Genomic DNA, 16,989 nt, shown 5'->3' with positions numbered 1-16,989 from the left:
CTGCAAAGCCTTCCCTCTCTCCAGCCACTCCTTCTCTGAACTCACATGGCCTTTTTTTTGTACCTGCCTCTATCATAACCCTTCTGTCACCGCACTTACCTCATTCTATATTTTTCATCAGTTTACATCTAATTTTTCCACTGTACTTAGAATTTCTTAAAGGAAGGGATGAAATCATACTCATTTTGGAACCCCTCTCTAAACCCACTACTAAGTAACAAACTGTCTAAGGAATGAATTCATGAATGACCAGAGCTTTCCTATACCTCCTTCGCTGTGCCTGTTCCCTTCTCTGCTTACAAAATGAAGATTGCACTGATGTGTCTCTTAAGATAATTATGTACTTACATATGACTGCCAAGTGCTTCAAGGTCATAAAAAAACTTTATAAATGCCAACCATGATTACAACCCTTTGAAACAATGGGATATATGATTTACAGACGGAAAAAGATGAGACATAACAGGTAATCCTTCTTGTCTGATCCCCACTTTTATCCCCACCCACCATCAGATAGTAATTCAGAGGTAACAATGTCAGCTTGGGAAGAAGGAGGAGGGTTTAACTGGGGTCTAGCTAGGATTTCCAGGGCCTTTTTAGGTACCTCTGTCTTGAGGGAAGTTACCTGAATCTGACAAGACGGGCCAAGGGCAAGAGTTCCCAGAAAGATGGGTGACACCCAATTCCCAGTTTCAAGAGAGGACTCGGATAGAGAAGGCAGCTGGTTGGCCCTTGCAAAGCAGAAGATGGCTTAGAGAAGGACTATTAAGGTGGAAATGTTGTCAAACTCTGCTCTATCCTCAATCTCCGGTAACCTAACAGGGAAAGAAAGGGCAAGACTTACCATGTTCACCCTCTCTCCAGGTGTATCATAGCAAGTAAACAGAAAAGGTGGGTTGTATATTGAATTAACAGAGCATGCAGAATTTCCTCCTTAGCAATGTGTGTCAGGAGAAGAGGGGGCTGGAACATTTTGTTTGGCTATTTTTCTGGTGGGCTCTTCATAAGATCTTTCAAGAAACTATTGAGTTCAAATTCCATAGTTTCAGAGGTGAGTCACTCAAAAGCCAGCTTTTCACAGAGCTGATGCCATCCACCGTAGAGCGAGGCAGGATCAGTGATCAGATTGTTCCAGACTTGATGCTGTCTGGCCTCCGAGGTCAGAAGCAGGCACAGAAAACACCGTGATTTACCCGGGGATGTGGGAAAGAGGAGACTCTGACAGCAAGAGCCTGCAGCTGCTACCCAGCAGTGAGCTCAAACGGTGGAGGACGTTATGTGTCTCAGTGTGACTGAAGAAATCGCCCAGGTCCAAAACGGAACGGGCCCTTGTGTCTCGTGTTGGAAACATCAAATTATCTGGGGGTAGGGCTTCCCTGGTGGCGCAGTGGTTGAGAGTCCGCCTGCCGATGCAGGGGACACGGGTTCGTGCCCCGACCCGGGAAGATCCCACATGCCGCGGAGCGTGAGCCATGGCCGCTGAGCCTGCGCGTCCGGAGCCTGTGCTCCGCAACGGGAGAGGCCACAATAGTGAGAGGCCCGCGTACCGCCAAAAAAAAAAAAAAAAAAAAAAAAAAAATTATCTGGGGGTAGAAGATTTGCGGGTGGGATGAGGGGCTGTGTGGGGAGGTCACTTCACATCACAGGCTTCTTGGCAGGATGTAGCCAGGGATCATAACCATGGGCTCAATCAAACTTGCAGTTTGGGAGTTTCTACAAGTGGCTCCTGTCTCCCGGAAGAGTTTTGGATGTGGGAACAGTTCAACTTTTTCTCACTTCTCAGCCATACCATTGTCAGTCACCTTGGGATGTTTCATTCTTTGGCAGCAAGAACTAGTGAGGTGGCCCTCATTACCTCCTTTCTTGACGTCAGTGAGCGAGTTGTTCCCCATGGCTGTCTTCTGTGAAATAATTCAGCATTTGTACTGCAATTAAAACTCATAGGTATATGTTATTAAATGGTACTGACTCATTCCACAGTTTCTCCTCAGCTGAAGAAGTACCAGAAAATGCTATGCACAAAGCAGTGATGAAGACTGTGTGCCTCACACACCCAAAGAGATCACTCTGTCCTGTGTCAGGGTTTTCTCAAGAAGAGATTGAAGTTCCAGATTCTTTCTGCCTTGGAGGGAGAGGAAAATGGCCCCTGACTAGAACCTTCTTCCCTTCTTCCCTTTTGTGAGTTTCATAAAAGCAGGGCCAGGCACCAGGTATTTGCTTCATTGAATTAGGCAACCACGATCAAAATCCCTCAGAGGAGATACACACAGGAGATACGCCTTCACACATCAGCAGGAAAATAGAGGAGGAGAAAAAGTTTAGATTTTATAAAAACCTAACTCTGTTCTTTACATGAATGTGCGATTTTAGATTAAGTATGCCTGGGGGCAAACAAGCTGGTACTTTATTTCTTCCCTCCTGTTCAAAAGACATGTCTGCCTCAGACATGGACACTCCAAGCCCAGGGACCACAGGCTCTGACTTCTCTTCACTGCTCTCCGTTTCCTCATCTATAAAATGGGCATCATAATCTGGGCCTGGAACAGCTCTTGGGGTTCCTAGTGTGAGAACCTGTTCTGTGTCATAAACATTCAATACAACAATACGGGTGAAAAAATAAACTCTGTAAAACCGCGGGCTTTGGGCTTCCCTGGTGGCGCAGTGGTTGAGAATCTGCCTGCCAATTCAGGGGACACGGGTTCGAGCCCTGGTCTGGGAGGATCCCACATGCCGTGGAGCAACTGGGCCCATGAGCCACAACTACTGAGCCTGCGCGTCTGGAGCCTGTGCTCCACAACAAGAGAGGCCGCGATAGTGAGAGGCCTGCGCACCGCGATGAACAGTGGCCCCCGCTCGCCGCAACTAGAGAAAGCCCTCGCACAGACACGAAGACCCAACACAGCAAAAATAAATAAATAAATAAATAAATAAATAAACTGCAGCCTTTTTACGCAAGGGATAGTCATCAAGACAAGTGGCTGTTCTCCAAGTGATATCGATGAAGAGTCCTAGACTTGGAGTCATAAAAATTGGGCTTCTTAGCCTAGGCTGCCTCAAGCACATACAGTACTTTTAAGTGAATTAGAAAAAGGCACCCCTTGTGACACAGTCCTGCAGGTCTGTGGATTGATGAGCAATCAGCATTTGGGGGCCAAATAGAAAAAGGCACCCCTTCCTCTAGTGGACGCTGCCCTGTGCCTGGATTCTCGTGTAACTCAATTCAGCAGCCCTGGCTCTTCCTGCTGAAATTCTGGAACCACACAATCATTTTTATTACCTCTGAGCCTCCTTTTCCTTCCAGACAGAAAGATAGAATTGAATTGTGATCTCTATGACCTCCTTGAGCTCTAAAAGCTACAGAAATTCTAATGAGCTTTCCCATCCTTCTACACAGGGGACTAGACATCACATAGATTGAAATTCCTCAGATTGATCTTTTAAAAATCGTCTGATGACACTCCCTAATATTTGAATGAAATTGTGTATGGTTTGATGTGGGGCAGATTAAAACATAAATGCTTGAGAGTATACGTGATGTCCCAGGTAGAACCGGACATGGGTAGCCTGCCAAACAAGAATAACGACTCTGCGCTGTCAGCAAGGAAACAAGATGGGGATCTACCCCAATGCCCATCTATTGAGGTCTCTGCTCACTGTCTGTGGGGCTGAATGGCAGTCAGTGCCGGAGTCCTAGCCTCTCCCAGAGCGCCCAGAGCATCCAGGAAGCGTGGGCTGCAAGGAGCCAAAGACTGTTTTCTTTGTTGACGCCTTGTTGCCAGAAAACAGAAATTAGATCCTTGGCCAGAACCTCCTATCAGCAAATCCGAGTGCCAGCAGATGCTTCTCAGTAAGAGAGCAGACAAATAGCGACCTCCCTTTCCAAAGCTCAGGGATTTTCAGCCCTAAAATTAGGTTTCAAGTCTTAAAATCACACATACACGTAATGGACCCATTCACAATTCTGAAAAAGTTGGTAGAAGTAAATTTGGTTGTATTTGTGAGTATTTCTAAAATCAGTTTTATGGTTTGTTTCATTTTAGCTTTGTTTTGTATTTAGAGCAAGAGGGAGGGCTTTTGGAAACAATGACAGCCAAGGATGTCATTTTCAGAGAAGGAAACTGAAGCCCAGAAAGGGAAAGAGAGTAGCTCCAGGTCACACAGCAGAGCATATTTGATCAGGCTGGGATTATAATCTGATGCTCTTTTCACTCTCCCATGATGAAAATGCAGCCAGAAGGTTGGGTGAAAAACAGATGGCACATAAATCATTATGACCCAATTTTTCAGTCTCAAAGGATGAATGTTCTTACCAGCACCCAAGATCATAAATGGCAGAAAGTAAATGTGATTTTAAGAAAATGCTTTTATCTGTTGGTTTTCTTAAGGGCTACAACCTCTACCACTGCCCATCACAGAGGCAGACGATCTCCCATGGGTTAGTGGAGCAGACTCCCTCAGCTAGAACAACCTCAGTCCCCACCCCCCAAAACATTGTCTCTGCAGTGTCTTCCTTAGAATTCACACCAAGGACCAGATGTTCTCTGGATTAACACCTGTTTGCTAACCATCTGTTTCTTCACAAGTAATGCTCCCACCTTCTTGCGGCCCCAAAGCACCTGCCAGCAAAGCTAGCCATGGCCCAGTGTTACCCCAGGTGGTCCCCAAAGCTCCTGGGGGATCACAAAACCATTACCTGGAGACAAACGAAACATTTGGGGGAAGAAAAATAAACGCCAAATATTAAAAGAAGGCTCCCTTTATTTAAAAAATCAGATACAAGCACTAAAATCCGTGAGCTGGAGAGCACCAAAGAGAAGGGGCCCCCAAAATATATGCAGATGGAGAGTGGAATCAATCAGAAATCCATTTTATTCTTGCTGAAGAACAAGACACACCTTCTCAACAGTGGAGCCCACTCTCAGGCAACGTGGCCATGGTGCCCTGATGCAGGTGGGATTAAAGATTTCCTTCCAAAGTCACTGGGATGAAGACCCATGCCACTTCAACCCCTGTACAACCTTTTTAAAGACACAACTCCTCGGGCAGTCCTTTCTGGCACCCGGTTGCAGGGCGAATTGAAGTTTCCAGTGTAAGGGTGCTTTCTGCTGAAAACACCAGAGTCACAAACTCCACCCAGGCCCTGGGAAGGCTGAGCTCCCCCGTCTCACGCCGTCCTCATCAGAGTCGTTCCTTTGCAGAGCTTGGGGGCCCTCAAGCCAGCAATACCTGAAGCAGTTCTGACCTCACCAGAGATTCCTCAGACTCAAACTCATGGCCATCAGCCCTGGGGGAGATGGTGGCTGAAAGGCACAGAGCCAGGAAGGCCTTCTGAGTTCAAATCACATGCTAACTTTAGACGTGGGCATGTCTGGGAGCTGTTGTCTCGCCAAGAATGGACTGACTCTTTCTGCTTGAGTTTTAGGATCTACAGCAAATGAAGTGTGTGTGTGTGTGTGTGTGTGTGTGTGTGTGTGTGTGTGTGTGTGTGTGTGTGGTGGGGAGGGCGTGACTGGGCTTTGAGAGATGACCTGCTGAAAAACCAAGACACAAAGACCGAGAGGGGCAAAGCAAAGCAAGCATCCTTAGGCACAGAAGGGAGATCTGGTGACTCATAGTAACCTGTTAATATATACCGTGGCTCTGTACAAAAATAAAAAGGTTCTCATAAGATTAACAATTTATATAAATATCTGATAGAACACTCTTTCTCTCGTTTTCATAGCTCATCTTTGGGGTTGATCTTTGGTTTGTGCTTCCCTTGCTGTGCTTGATCCAGGATCGCGATCACTTCATCAGCCTGTGTTCGCTCCTGCAAAAAAAGACAATTTCCACATTGCTGTTACAAGCGTACTAATCAGTGGCAGAAGCTTCCTCAACACTTCCAGGCATCCATCTGTACATGGATGGGTGCTAAATCTGGCTAAGAATGAAACCTCATCTCCATCCCTACCCGGGTACCTTCTCTTAACTTCCCTATGTCCTGAGCAATTACTTTCCAAGATTTCTCTCTTGCCAAGCAATCTTGTATATTCAACTGCTGGCTTCCCTTGCTACTTTGTGGTCCCACCGAGATCTCCAGTTCAGTTCTCCAGGTCAGTGTTCAAGCTGAATTCACCATTTTCTCCCCCACAGGCCTACTCTGTCCTCTTCACATATTTCTTCTCTCAGTAGAGACCACCACTGCTCCCCCTGACCAGGGTTTCTTGGATCTGATAAGTCACCAGTCCTCTCTGTTCTGCCCCCTCTTTTTTGCAGTGCACATACTGTCGCCTTACTTCAGGCCACTGTTTCTCAGCCTTGACGGCTGACGTCTTGGAGCAGATAACTCTGTTGGGTGGGTTGTCCTGTGCATTGTAGGATGTCTAGCAGCATCGCTGGCTTCTGCCTACTACAGGTAACCAGTGGCACATGCCTGGCCCCAAGTCGTGACAACCAAACATGTCTCTAAATGTTGCCAAATGTGCCGTAGAGGACGCAAAATCGCTCCTGCTTGAGGACCATGGGTTTACGCTCTCATCATCTCTTAACTCAGTTACTGCGGCAGCTTCCAAACGGATCTGTTTCACACCCCCTCCCACTTGCTTCTGATGGACTCTCTGCACTTGAATCACGAGCCCCACCCTTTCCTGCTCACTGCTCACAACCCTCACGTGGGTTCCCATTGCTCCACGCTCCAGGTCGGATCTTCTTTTTTTTTTTTTTTTTTGCGGTACGCGGGCCTCTCACTGTTGTGGCCTCTCCCGTTGCGGAGCACAGGCTCTGGACGCGCAGGCTCAGCGGCCATGGCTCACGGGCCCAGCCGCTTCGCTGCATGTGGGATCTTCCCGGACCGGGGCTCGAACCCACGTCCCCTGTATCGGCAGGAGGACTCTCAACCACTGCGCCACCAGGGACGCCTTTTTTTTTTTTTTTAAGAAGATGTTGGGGGTGGGAATTTATTATTTTATTTATTTATTTTTGCTGTGTTGGGTCTTTGTTTCTGTGCGAGGGCTTTCTCTAGTTGCGGCGAGCGGGGGCCACTCTTCATCGCGGTGCGCGGGCCTCTCACTATCGCGGCCTCTTTTCTTGCGGAGCACAGGCTCCAGACGCGCAGGCTCAGTAGTTGTGGCTCACGGGCCCAGTTGCTCCGCGGCATGTGGGATCCTCCTAGACCAGGGCTCGAATCCGTGTCCCCTACATTGGCAGGCGGATTCTCAACCACTGCACCACCAGGGAAGACTCCAGGTCCCACCTCCTTGATGTGCTTATAAGGACTCTGACTTTTCTCTCTTCTTCAGCTCACCTTGTCTTCCCCTCTCGCCTCACCTTACATTCCACCTTCCTGACTTACCAAAGGTCTCTGAACACAGCACTCTGAGAAGGACTTCCTCATCCTAGTCCAGGTTAAGTGCCCCTAGGATTTAAAGGATGCTTCCACTGTATCCTATGCTTTCTCTTATCCCCACACCAATCCTTCAACAGGCCCAGCTGGTCTACCTCCAAATGGCATCTCCAATCGCCCACATCCTTTCACCGTCTTTATCGTGACTCTAGTCTACGACGCGTTAGCTACAGTAATCTTTCCTCTCCTGTAACTCCTGGGGCTGGGGGAGGTGAGGAAGGAATATCGCGTCCCCTGTACAGTTAGAGTAGAATTCATATTTCTTGAGCAGCTTGTCCATCCGATCGCCGCCTCCTCTGTGCCCTCTTTTCAGCCCGCTCTCCGCCTTGCATGCCCTGTTCTGGCCACCCTGGATTTCTTTGCTTCTTGACTGTTCTGTGCTCCTTCTTGCCTCTGGGCCTTTACAACCTCTTCTCCCCCTGGAATACTCCTCCGAAGACCTTTACCACGGTTAGCTTCTTCTTGTCACTTGTCTGGAGGCCCCTCACACTTCACCCCCGGCTCTTTTTACTCTCAGATCAGTTGCCTTGTTCTCTTTCCCGCACATCATTTCTCACTATCTGAAAATCCCTCAATTATTTATTCTTTTACTTATTTGTTGTCTTTTTTCACTAGAAGGTAAGCTCCATGAAAGCAGGGAGTCTTGTCATGTTTGGTCACTGTTGTTTTTCCTGTGTCCAGAAAAGCTCAACACATCTGGCAAGGGAGTATTATAGTTGATGAATAAATACAGAAGTGGATGAAGGGCTGTCCCTGTCTAAAATATCTCTCCCTAAGGAAATCATGCTCATCTTTTAAGGCTCATGTCAAATGCCATCTCCTCAATGAAGCGTTTCCTGGTTTCCTCTTTCTATCCCCTAAACACCATGCATTTTTTTAATTAATTAATTTTATTTTTAGCTGTGTCTCGTCTTAGTTGCTGCATGTGGGATCTTTCGTTGCAGTGTGCCGGCTCTTCATTGCGGCACATGGGCTTCTCTAGTTGTGGCATGCGGGCTCTCTAGTTGTAACCCGTGTGCTCCGTAGTTGTGGCGTATGGGCCGCGGCATGTGAGATCTTAGTTCCCCAGCCAGGGATTGAACCAGTGTCCCCTGCATTGCAGGACGGATTCTTAACCACTGGACCATGAGGGAAGTCCCCACCATGCATTTTTGCCTCTAATAATTCCTACTGAACTTTGCTATGCTTTTATTACTCAGGCCCCTGTATTATCTCTTCACTTTGACTTTAAGCTCCCTGAAAATAAAAGTTATGTCTTATCTAGTTTGTATCTCCTATAGGTAGTCCCTAGCACAATATCCAGCATAGTAAGTTATATAAAGAACATTTTATGACTTGGAAACAAAGCCTCTTGTATTCAAGAGCTTGTAATTGAGCATAACGTTGACCAAAAGGCACCTACAAGGACCAAATATACTGAATAACAGAAAACTAAACTGTCTTGATGTCCAAATAAAATGGGTATTACTTTTATGAATATGGGGAGAACATCTTGCTGATTAGCAAACTGATGTAGATACAAAATGTTGCAATCTGAATGCACAGGAGACTGTTGTCATGTACGTCCTGAAAGGAAAGATGTTTAAGAGCTGCAAGTCTCTATACAAACAACTGAAGCTTCTAATATTGGGCATCCTTACCGGTGTATGTTGCTAAATACTCCTTGAGAATTCAGTGCCTTTTAACTAATCTATGAGCATGGAAGTCTGCCAGTTCTCACGATGTATTGATAGGCAGGCTTTCTTTGCCCAGGGATGCAACCTGAGAGCAGACGCCTAACTCAGGGACTCTGAAGATTTTTTTGCACATTGAAATCACCTGGAGAGCTTTTAAAACTTCCGACACTCAGGTTACAGCCCAAATCAATTAACCCAGCATTTCCAAGGGTGGTAGACAAAATGTCAATAGTTTGTAAAGATCGCCAGTTGATTCCCAAAGTCTGGGAATCACGTCATAGGCAAAATTTTCTAGCAGTTGCCTCAGAGGCTCTGGTCATTTTCGTCTGTGACCACTAGATGTCGCCACAGCCTGGAGATTGAAGAACTTTCTTAACTCTGTACTTGCCAGGTTAGCAAGGCTCAAAGAGAACTTTGTGTTAGCTTATTTAGATATAAAAAATATCTTGGGAGAGAGGGCTGAGGTAATGAATAATAAAACAGGTTAAATGTTTATTGAATTAAACACTAAAGAGAAAAAAGGGCGAGGCAATTTTTCAACAATGTGATAGCTGTACTGCGTACTCAGGTACCTAGCTTCCTTAGTCCAGAAGGAGTAATGTGGAGGAACGCTGACACTGTGGATGTGGAGACACAGGAGGAGAGAGGAATTACAGGTGAAGGAAGTGAAGTTTTCAGATCTCTCCCTGCTCTGCTCCCTCTGTCAGGACCATTCTTATCTCTTTCTGTGGCTGGCTATCATTCTCTGCCCTCTTAGGATTGCGCTTATATACGTAAGTCTTCCTTGCTATCCCCCTGCAAATGCAGACTGCTGTTTTCTCCCCGTCATTTGCTTTTCAGCCTTTCCAAGCTCCTCGTGGCCAAAGCTATGCTTTGTTCAACTGTGTACCCCCAGGGCCTACCTAGTGAGTTTTCCAGGCACAGAGTAGATCTTCCATAAACATTTGTGAAATATATGAAAGAATGCTTAGGGGATATGGCTTAAAAACGGAGTCAGGTTTGATGGCAAAAAGTATATGAGAAAGAGAAACTCATTTTAAAGTTTCTGATGAAATTGGATTCAATTTAGGGATGTAAAGAGGAAATTTGATTAGAATGCCATTTTCAACACTAGAATTTCATAGCTTCATTAAGACTCAAGGCTGGAGGAGACTTTGAAGTCATCCGGTTTAGCCCTTGCCATGAAGTTTCAGGTTCAGGTTCAGGTTCAGTGTTCCATGCCAAGCAGTTGCTGAGGCTTTGACTGGAGCCGTCCAGTGACAAGAAACTCAATACTTCCAAAGAAGACGAGTCCACCAAATAGTGCTGACAATTAGAAAGTTATTCCTTATGTTGAGCCTAGATTTTCCTCCCAGGGGCTTGTATCCAGAGGTCTTAATTCATCCCTCTGCAGCCTCACAGACAGACACCATAATCTCTGCCCACAGCATCCAGAAGGATGTGATCACGGTCTATTACCCGGGCTAAGTATCCTTAGCTACTTCCAATAGAATAATAACAACATTTTAATATTTAATTTAATAGTAGTAAATGATAAACTTTCAGGTGTCCTCACCCTCTTCTACATATGTTTCATAAATTATTCAGTGAACTTTTAAAGGATTTGTTGAGAAAACAGATCAGTCTTCCCAGTGACCAGTAAAAAATGATTCCTCTCTCTTGATGCGACAATTTATCAATAAACTCAAGACTAATTAGAGACTGCCAAATATGGCTGTGATGTCTATTTCTGCAAAGCTTCACTTCTAAGAACTCATCTGATTAAGAACTGCATTCATAGCCCTTCTTTTCCTCAAACTCATCCTACAAACATCAAATGCGTAATTGCTAGGTTACGGATCTGATTAACAAAATTTGTTCTTGCTTAGAAAACAGAGCCAGTGTTGGAAACCAGACAGAAAGGATTCTGTTAAAGTTTTTGTTTTGTTTTGGTTTGGTTTTTTCCCCATGATCTCTAAGATCCCTGAAGGGTTATGGATCAAAAGGGCTTTTCCGATAAATCAGTTCATGAAGCAGGTCTATAGGATGTCTCAGTGGCTTTCTGGGTGGGTCAGAAACTCACCAATTCTCTGTAGAGTGGGTCCAAGGTAAACCACAGAGCCACAGCACACCTCTGGCCCTTGGTGACTGCCTTCACCCCATGCGGGTTCTCTCCTCCAGATGAGAAGCTGATCATACGCCCACACTTTGGTTTTATAGAGGCCTGAGAAAGAGAGTGAAAGTTTGACTCTCAATTCCTATACTGTTACCATTTCTGCAATCCCCCTTCTCTATCATTCTAATGGAATCCTGGGGTTGAAAGTTGCTTCAGTTTCCTCGACTGTAAAACAAAGATAAGGTCAAAACAATACCTAATTCAGAAAATAAAGTTATCAGGTAAAACGGTTGGCACAGTCCATGGCAAATGGCAATCGCTCAATACATGCTATGTTGGTGGCTGGTAAACTCCATGAAGCAAAGGCTCTCTCTTTTAATTCACATCTCTAATTTTAGCACTAGCACAATATCTGGCCTAAGTAGATGTACATTTAATATTTGTGGAATGACAAAAACAAATCAAGGGAACATGTAGAGTGCTGGCAAATTCTTATAATTGACCTAGGTAGTGGTTCCTTGGAGGCACCCTTTCTAATTCCTTATTGTGCATTTATGGTTTGTGAACTTCTCATAATACAAAATTTTTTAAAAGTCAAGTCTAATCCCATGTGATACTTTAATTCCTGTTACAATATTCCTGCCCAGTAGTCCTTAGCCAATGTTTTCATACCTCCAGGGATCAGAACACACCACCCCTTTAGGTGACCAATTCCATGGCCTCCAGGGCTCTGGAATGATGGGCACAGCCCTTCCAAGCTTGGCTCAGATGGAGCTGTCCACTACTGATTAGGTAGGACAGGGTACAAGGGAAAGAGGCACTGCTGGGGGCCCTGAGCCAGAGCATTAGATCAAACAAGCAGGCTCTCCAAACTGAGTAAGCTGAAGCAATGGAATATTAGGGGCCTTGCTTCCGTGAATAAAGTGTCTGCTCTAAGCAGAGTTCATTTTTCTTTCTTGGGAAACACAGAAACCTGACTTATTCCATAGTACAGCTTAGAAATAAAAGCAAGAAAGTGGCACCAATCGTTGTACTATTTGATAAGATGGACCAGTTCTAACTAGCTATTTTCTGAATTGACTTGAGTTGATATATGACCATTAGAAGAACCTTTGGTCCCCTTCGCCATAAAATGGGATCGGCTAAGTTTTTCCACTGCCAGCTTCAGGAGGAATATTTGGAAGATTTCCTGAAGTCCTTGGACGCTACTTAACGTAGGTACTCCCAGACTGTGTGACGAACTTGTGGAAGGTCAAAGGTAAGCGGAGTAGTCAAAGATCCTGAGGGGTATGTGTGTGTGTGTGTGTGTGTGTGTGTGTGTGTGTGCGGTGTGTGTGTGTGTGTGTGTTAAAAGGAAGAGCAGAGAAAAGCAGTCACTTTCTGGGTTACTCTTCTGTTCACGATAATTGAGGAGTTGATTTGTCTTTGCTAGAGAGAGTTGCTTTTCTCAAGCAGCTTCATCAAAGTGACTTTCTGATGTGAATCTAGGTTCCTAGTTACTGGTGCCTCCAGCATCAATCCGATTTTGTGTTTCTGGAGCAGGAATTTGTTGTGCATTTTCACACAGAAACAGCAAGTTAACTAATACTAGAAGACATATGAAGCAGGACAGGAAAGCCTTCCTATACGCATGGTTTTAGGATCTAATTTCAATTTTTCTGAGCTGCTCATTCCCTGGTGCTGGTCAAGGGCTTACTTATCCACACGTGCTTGCCATTGCTTCTACGTGATTAGAGTCTTGGCATCAACATCTTACAATACTAAAGAGAGGCTGTGGGAACAATTTAATGCTTTGTCTCTGATGGAAGAATTGAAAATATGTTTACACATGAAGAACTTTGGGAAAAGAAGCTATCCATTGCCTGAAGCGGTTGGGATTGGTTGCAGGTATGTGGAGTCACAAAGGACTAATCTTATCAAATGGAGAGCATCACCTCTCATAGATCAGGTATGCGGAGGAATAAACAAGCTCCACTAATGACATTGCTTCTAAGGGAAAATGTATTCTGAAGTTTAAATGATTGTAAACATACGTTTGGAACACAGCCCCACTGAGTTTAGTTTTTCATGAAGCAAATGGAACTCATTGGATTTTATCTTTTTCAAACTTGCACAGAGAAACCAAAATAACGAAATACCCAAGTTTCACAAATATGCTGCTGTCGAAAATAATCCATGGCTCTTCCAAGTATGATGAAAGAAAATTCCTTTTGATTTGCATCTAACTGATGATTAAAGTCAGAGAAGGCTTTGTGCTGTACTTGCCTTGAATAAATGTACATCTTCAGCCACCATTCAGTAATTCTACAATTTCCAGATTTTTCCGAAGTAAAGAACTTAGGAGACTATTCTTCCTTGCATAGCACAAAGCTGGGGCATTTCCCTGCTCCCATTTTCCCTCCAGAATCAAGGGAGGGAAAACTGAAAAGGAAAACTGTCCATTACTCTTTGCTATTGGCACTGGTTAACTAAGAATTTTAATTATCTACAACATGCTCCCAAAACTCTACCATATGCATTAATCTGAAGTAGAACTAATTTTTGAACATAGATCTCTCAACTTGGAGCTTTTTCATTAAAACATTGTTTAAATTAGTTTTACTTTTTTAGGGGATGGTGGTGGTTAGATTCAGTACTTTTAAAAATAGCTGCATCTTTATCTTAAAAGTATAAATCTTTTAAAGAGGAGTAGCATCTGCTTTCACATCTTTAAAAAGCAGAATTACAGTTAATTTTAATTCAAAAATTGGTGAATTCACACATATTTAATGATTCATTTATGATTCATACATATCCATAATATTCCCGCCTTACTTACTTTCAAACATTGAACATTTCCAAATATGGCCACTAGATGGCGCAGAAGCAAAGAAATCTTTTCAACCACCGCCTGATTTTCTTTCCAATTGTGTGAGATTCAAGCAGTTTTGAACCTGTTAGCAGAGCTCAGAAATCAAATGCTTTCTGCACAGAGGCTTATCAAAAGTTGATATTTTTGTATTGGCATTTAAACTGAGCCTGGATCATCAGTCTTGATTTAATTTCCCAAATCATGAAGCATCAAAATACTCCCATGATAATATTTAAGCTTTTCACAAAAAAGAGTGTGAGGCATCATGACCTTTTAAATATACAGTACATTAAAGTGTATGAAATATTGTTCTTAATTAGATCAATGTTTCTGGACAATTTTAACCAGAATTCCCATAGGTTTTCCCTTTAAGTCCAGTAATACATCGTTTTTATATCATTTGCTTACACCCTGGTAGTATGCCATGAATGAGACCAAGAAAAGGGTACAAAATAAGAGGGGAAAGAAATAAAACGCAGAAAAAAGTTGTGGAAATAGCTTACATAATGCAAAATCCTTGAAATCTATCACATACATGTCTCAACTATTTTGATTTTGTATAGAGGAAAGAGATATCTCATAATCTACTTATAATTCAATTATCTCCTCAATCGGAAAACCTCTTTTTTCTACCATGGCATATGCTGTTCGGCTTAAAAACCAAAGATTCTGGCTATACAGTTTATATGTGTTCAGTAGGCTGGTTGTCCAAAGGCATTAGTTTGCTTAGGAAGATGGTGGTTGAGTTTAACTTTTGATTTTTGATCTACGAAGGTGTGTTTAGAATCTCATCCAAAGTATGAATATATAACACGTGTGTCTGTGTGAATGTGTATATATCAATTTTCAAGTATAGGTTTACTTACTATCAGAATTTTATATATATATATATATGTATATATATGTATACATATATATATACACACGCATATCATAATTTGGATAATGAGGGGTATGGAAGCCAATGCTCACCTAACATACAGAGCACCAGGGTACCTGAAAGCCATTCTGTAGAGTCATTTGACTTGTCATAGTCGTGGGTGATTTAAGAATAGGTGTTTTTAGGTTCCCATCAGATTACTTGGCAAAGAATCAGAAGACCTAGGTTCTAAGTCTAACACAAACTAACTATATGATCCTTAATATATATTCTTTAAATTACCCATCTGTAAAAAGGAAAAGAAGATTTTTATTGATGATTCCATTTCTAACATTTTATAATGTATACATTTACTGGATCTCTCTCCACCTCATGAATTCTCAAGCTCAGAAATATTTGAAATCCAGCAGTCTTTGGAAAATGGCAAAATTGAGACTAAAAATGCTAGATAAATTTGCAAGAATAGGCTTGCTTACGGTCACAGTTTTGGCATCCATCTCAGTGAATATGAATTCGCCTCCTTCAAAGTCATCATTCATATATAGGAGAGCACTGTAAGAAGAAAGGGAAGCAATTTGTACTCCTATATGACTACACAACATCACCGCAGAATACTGCAGACTGGGCATGAACTGACCAGCCTGATTAGTAAGTTTCCTCTGAACTAAACGTTAAAATGATTGACCCTCCTAACCTTCAAGAGTAAGATCAGATGTAGGGTCATAACCCTGAAGTATTTATTTATTCCACTCAGGTTAAAGTTTTAATTATACGTCAAACTTCATCTATCATTTCACCTCCTCCAAATAAAATCTAGCTAGGTTTAATCTAGCCCTTTGATCTCGCCCACAGAATCTAAAACTCTGTTCTTTCCTTTTATACTAGTAAGTCAAAAGGATGTATTTTTTCCGTAAGTAGCTGGAGAGATCTAAGGGGTGTATCCAAGTCTTGCAGATAGGGGGCGCTCAATAAACATGTTTGTATAGAGCACAGTGTAGTAATAATTAACACGTTATATACATGATGACTACAACTGACTCTTTACACAGTAAAATATCATTCAATAAGACAAAACTTTTTTGTCCTCAGTTTTCAGTTTCTTACTTACAAAATGCAGACATAGATAAATGATGTGCTGTGATCCCTTATGCCTGCTGAGACGCACACCCTGTGTTCTCAGACTGAGATATTAATACATATACCACAAGGAATATGTTTAAATAAAAGCCAAGTGAGAAAAAAAACCATAAACTTTACTTTTTATATTAAAACAAAATGGGCATTCTGTGGAATAAGATGCAACAAATCGTGCAGGGATTTTTAAGATAAAAATATGATATGCTGAAATCACTTCTCAGTTGTGGCAGCCGCTTCAGAAGATTATTTGAGCATTTCTGCTTCATTGAGATGAATGTGATGACAAGCAAAACAGATCAGCTTTCTAGTTTCCATGGGGTTTTGATAACTATTGGGCAAAAGCTTGGTTCTGAATCAGATGCTGGCGGTACCTGTAGTCCCGGAATGTGTAAGCAGGAGGCTCCTTCCAGCATTCATTGGCCTCTGGATCCAACAGGCAGTTGTCAGCATGGATGGGATGACTCAGGTCATTTCTTCTATCCTGTTGACCTGCCAGAAAAGGGAACAGGGAAGCATGAGAAATTGAATGCCGTAACCTCCAAGAGCAAAGCTGGCAATCTGTCTTCTCCTGTGGCTGGTTCTGAGGATCAGAACTCAGAGCAGGCTAAAGAACGCTGGGCAAGCACCGTGAAGAGACTCTGGTCCTGCTTCGATATGAACTTGATGTAAAAAACTGTAGGCAAGTCACACCTGTCTCTTCAGCTATAAAAGTTCTCCGATATAAATATACATGCAGAAATTCCATGCATTTCATGGGCTGTACTTTGTGTGGGGCAGTCAAAGGATGAGGATAAAATGCAAACGTCAAAAGGAAAAGATTTGGGCTTCCCTGGTGGTGCAGTGGTTGAGAGTCCACCTGCCGATGCAGGGGACGCGGGTTCGTGCCCCGGTCCGGGAAGATCCCACATGCCGCGGAGCGGCTGGGCCCGTGACCCACGGCCGCTGGGCCTGTGCGTCCGGAGCCTGTGC

At 43.5% G+C, this 16,989-nt stretch overlaps 1 protein-coding gene across 1 annotated transcript in view; it reads right to left on the bottom strand.

Moving 5' to 3' along the window:
- Positions 1-4,752: 4,752 nt before the first annotated feature.
- P3H2 (prolyl 3-hydroxylase 2) overlaps positions 4,753-16,989 on the bottom strand; it is a 146,481-nt gene continuing 134,244 nt past the window's right edge. The window contains exons 12-15 of the mRNA XM_060010947.1: positions 16,392-16,509; positions 15,360-15,435; positions 11,120-11,260; positions 4,753-5,809 (exon numbers count right to left, since the gene is read on the bottom strand). Of these exons, the coding sequence (XP_059866930.1) occupies positions 5,717-5,809; positions 11,120-11,260; positions 15,360-15,435; positions 16,392-16,509 (428 nt within the window). The 3' untranslated portion in view covers positions 4,753-5,716. The remainder of the gene's footprint in view (positions 5,810-11,119; positions 11,261-15,359; positions 15,436-16,391; positions 16,510-16,989) is intronic.

The sequence above is a fragment of the Delphinus delphis genome, chromosome 4 (assembly GCF_949987515.2).
Source record: "Delphinus delphis chromosome 4, mDelDel1.2, whole genome shotgun sequence".
Taxonomy (NCBI): domain Eukaryota; kingdom Metazoa; phylum Chordata; class Mammalia; order Artiodactyla; family Delphinidae; genus Delphinus; species Delphinus delphis.
Note: the sequence above shows the minus strand (reverse complement) of the source record. Positions and strands in the feature narration are given on the sequence as shown.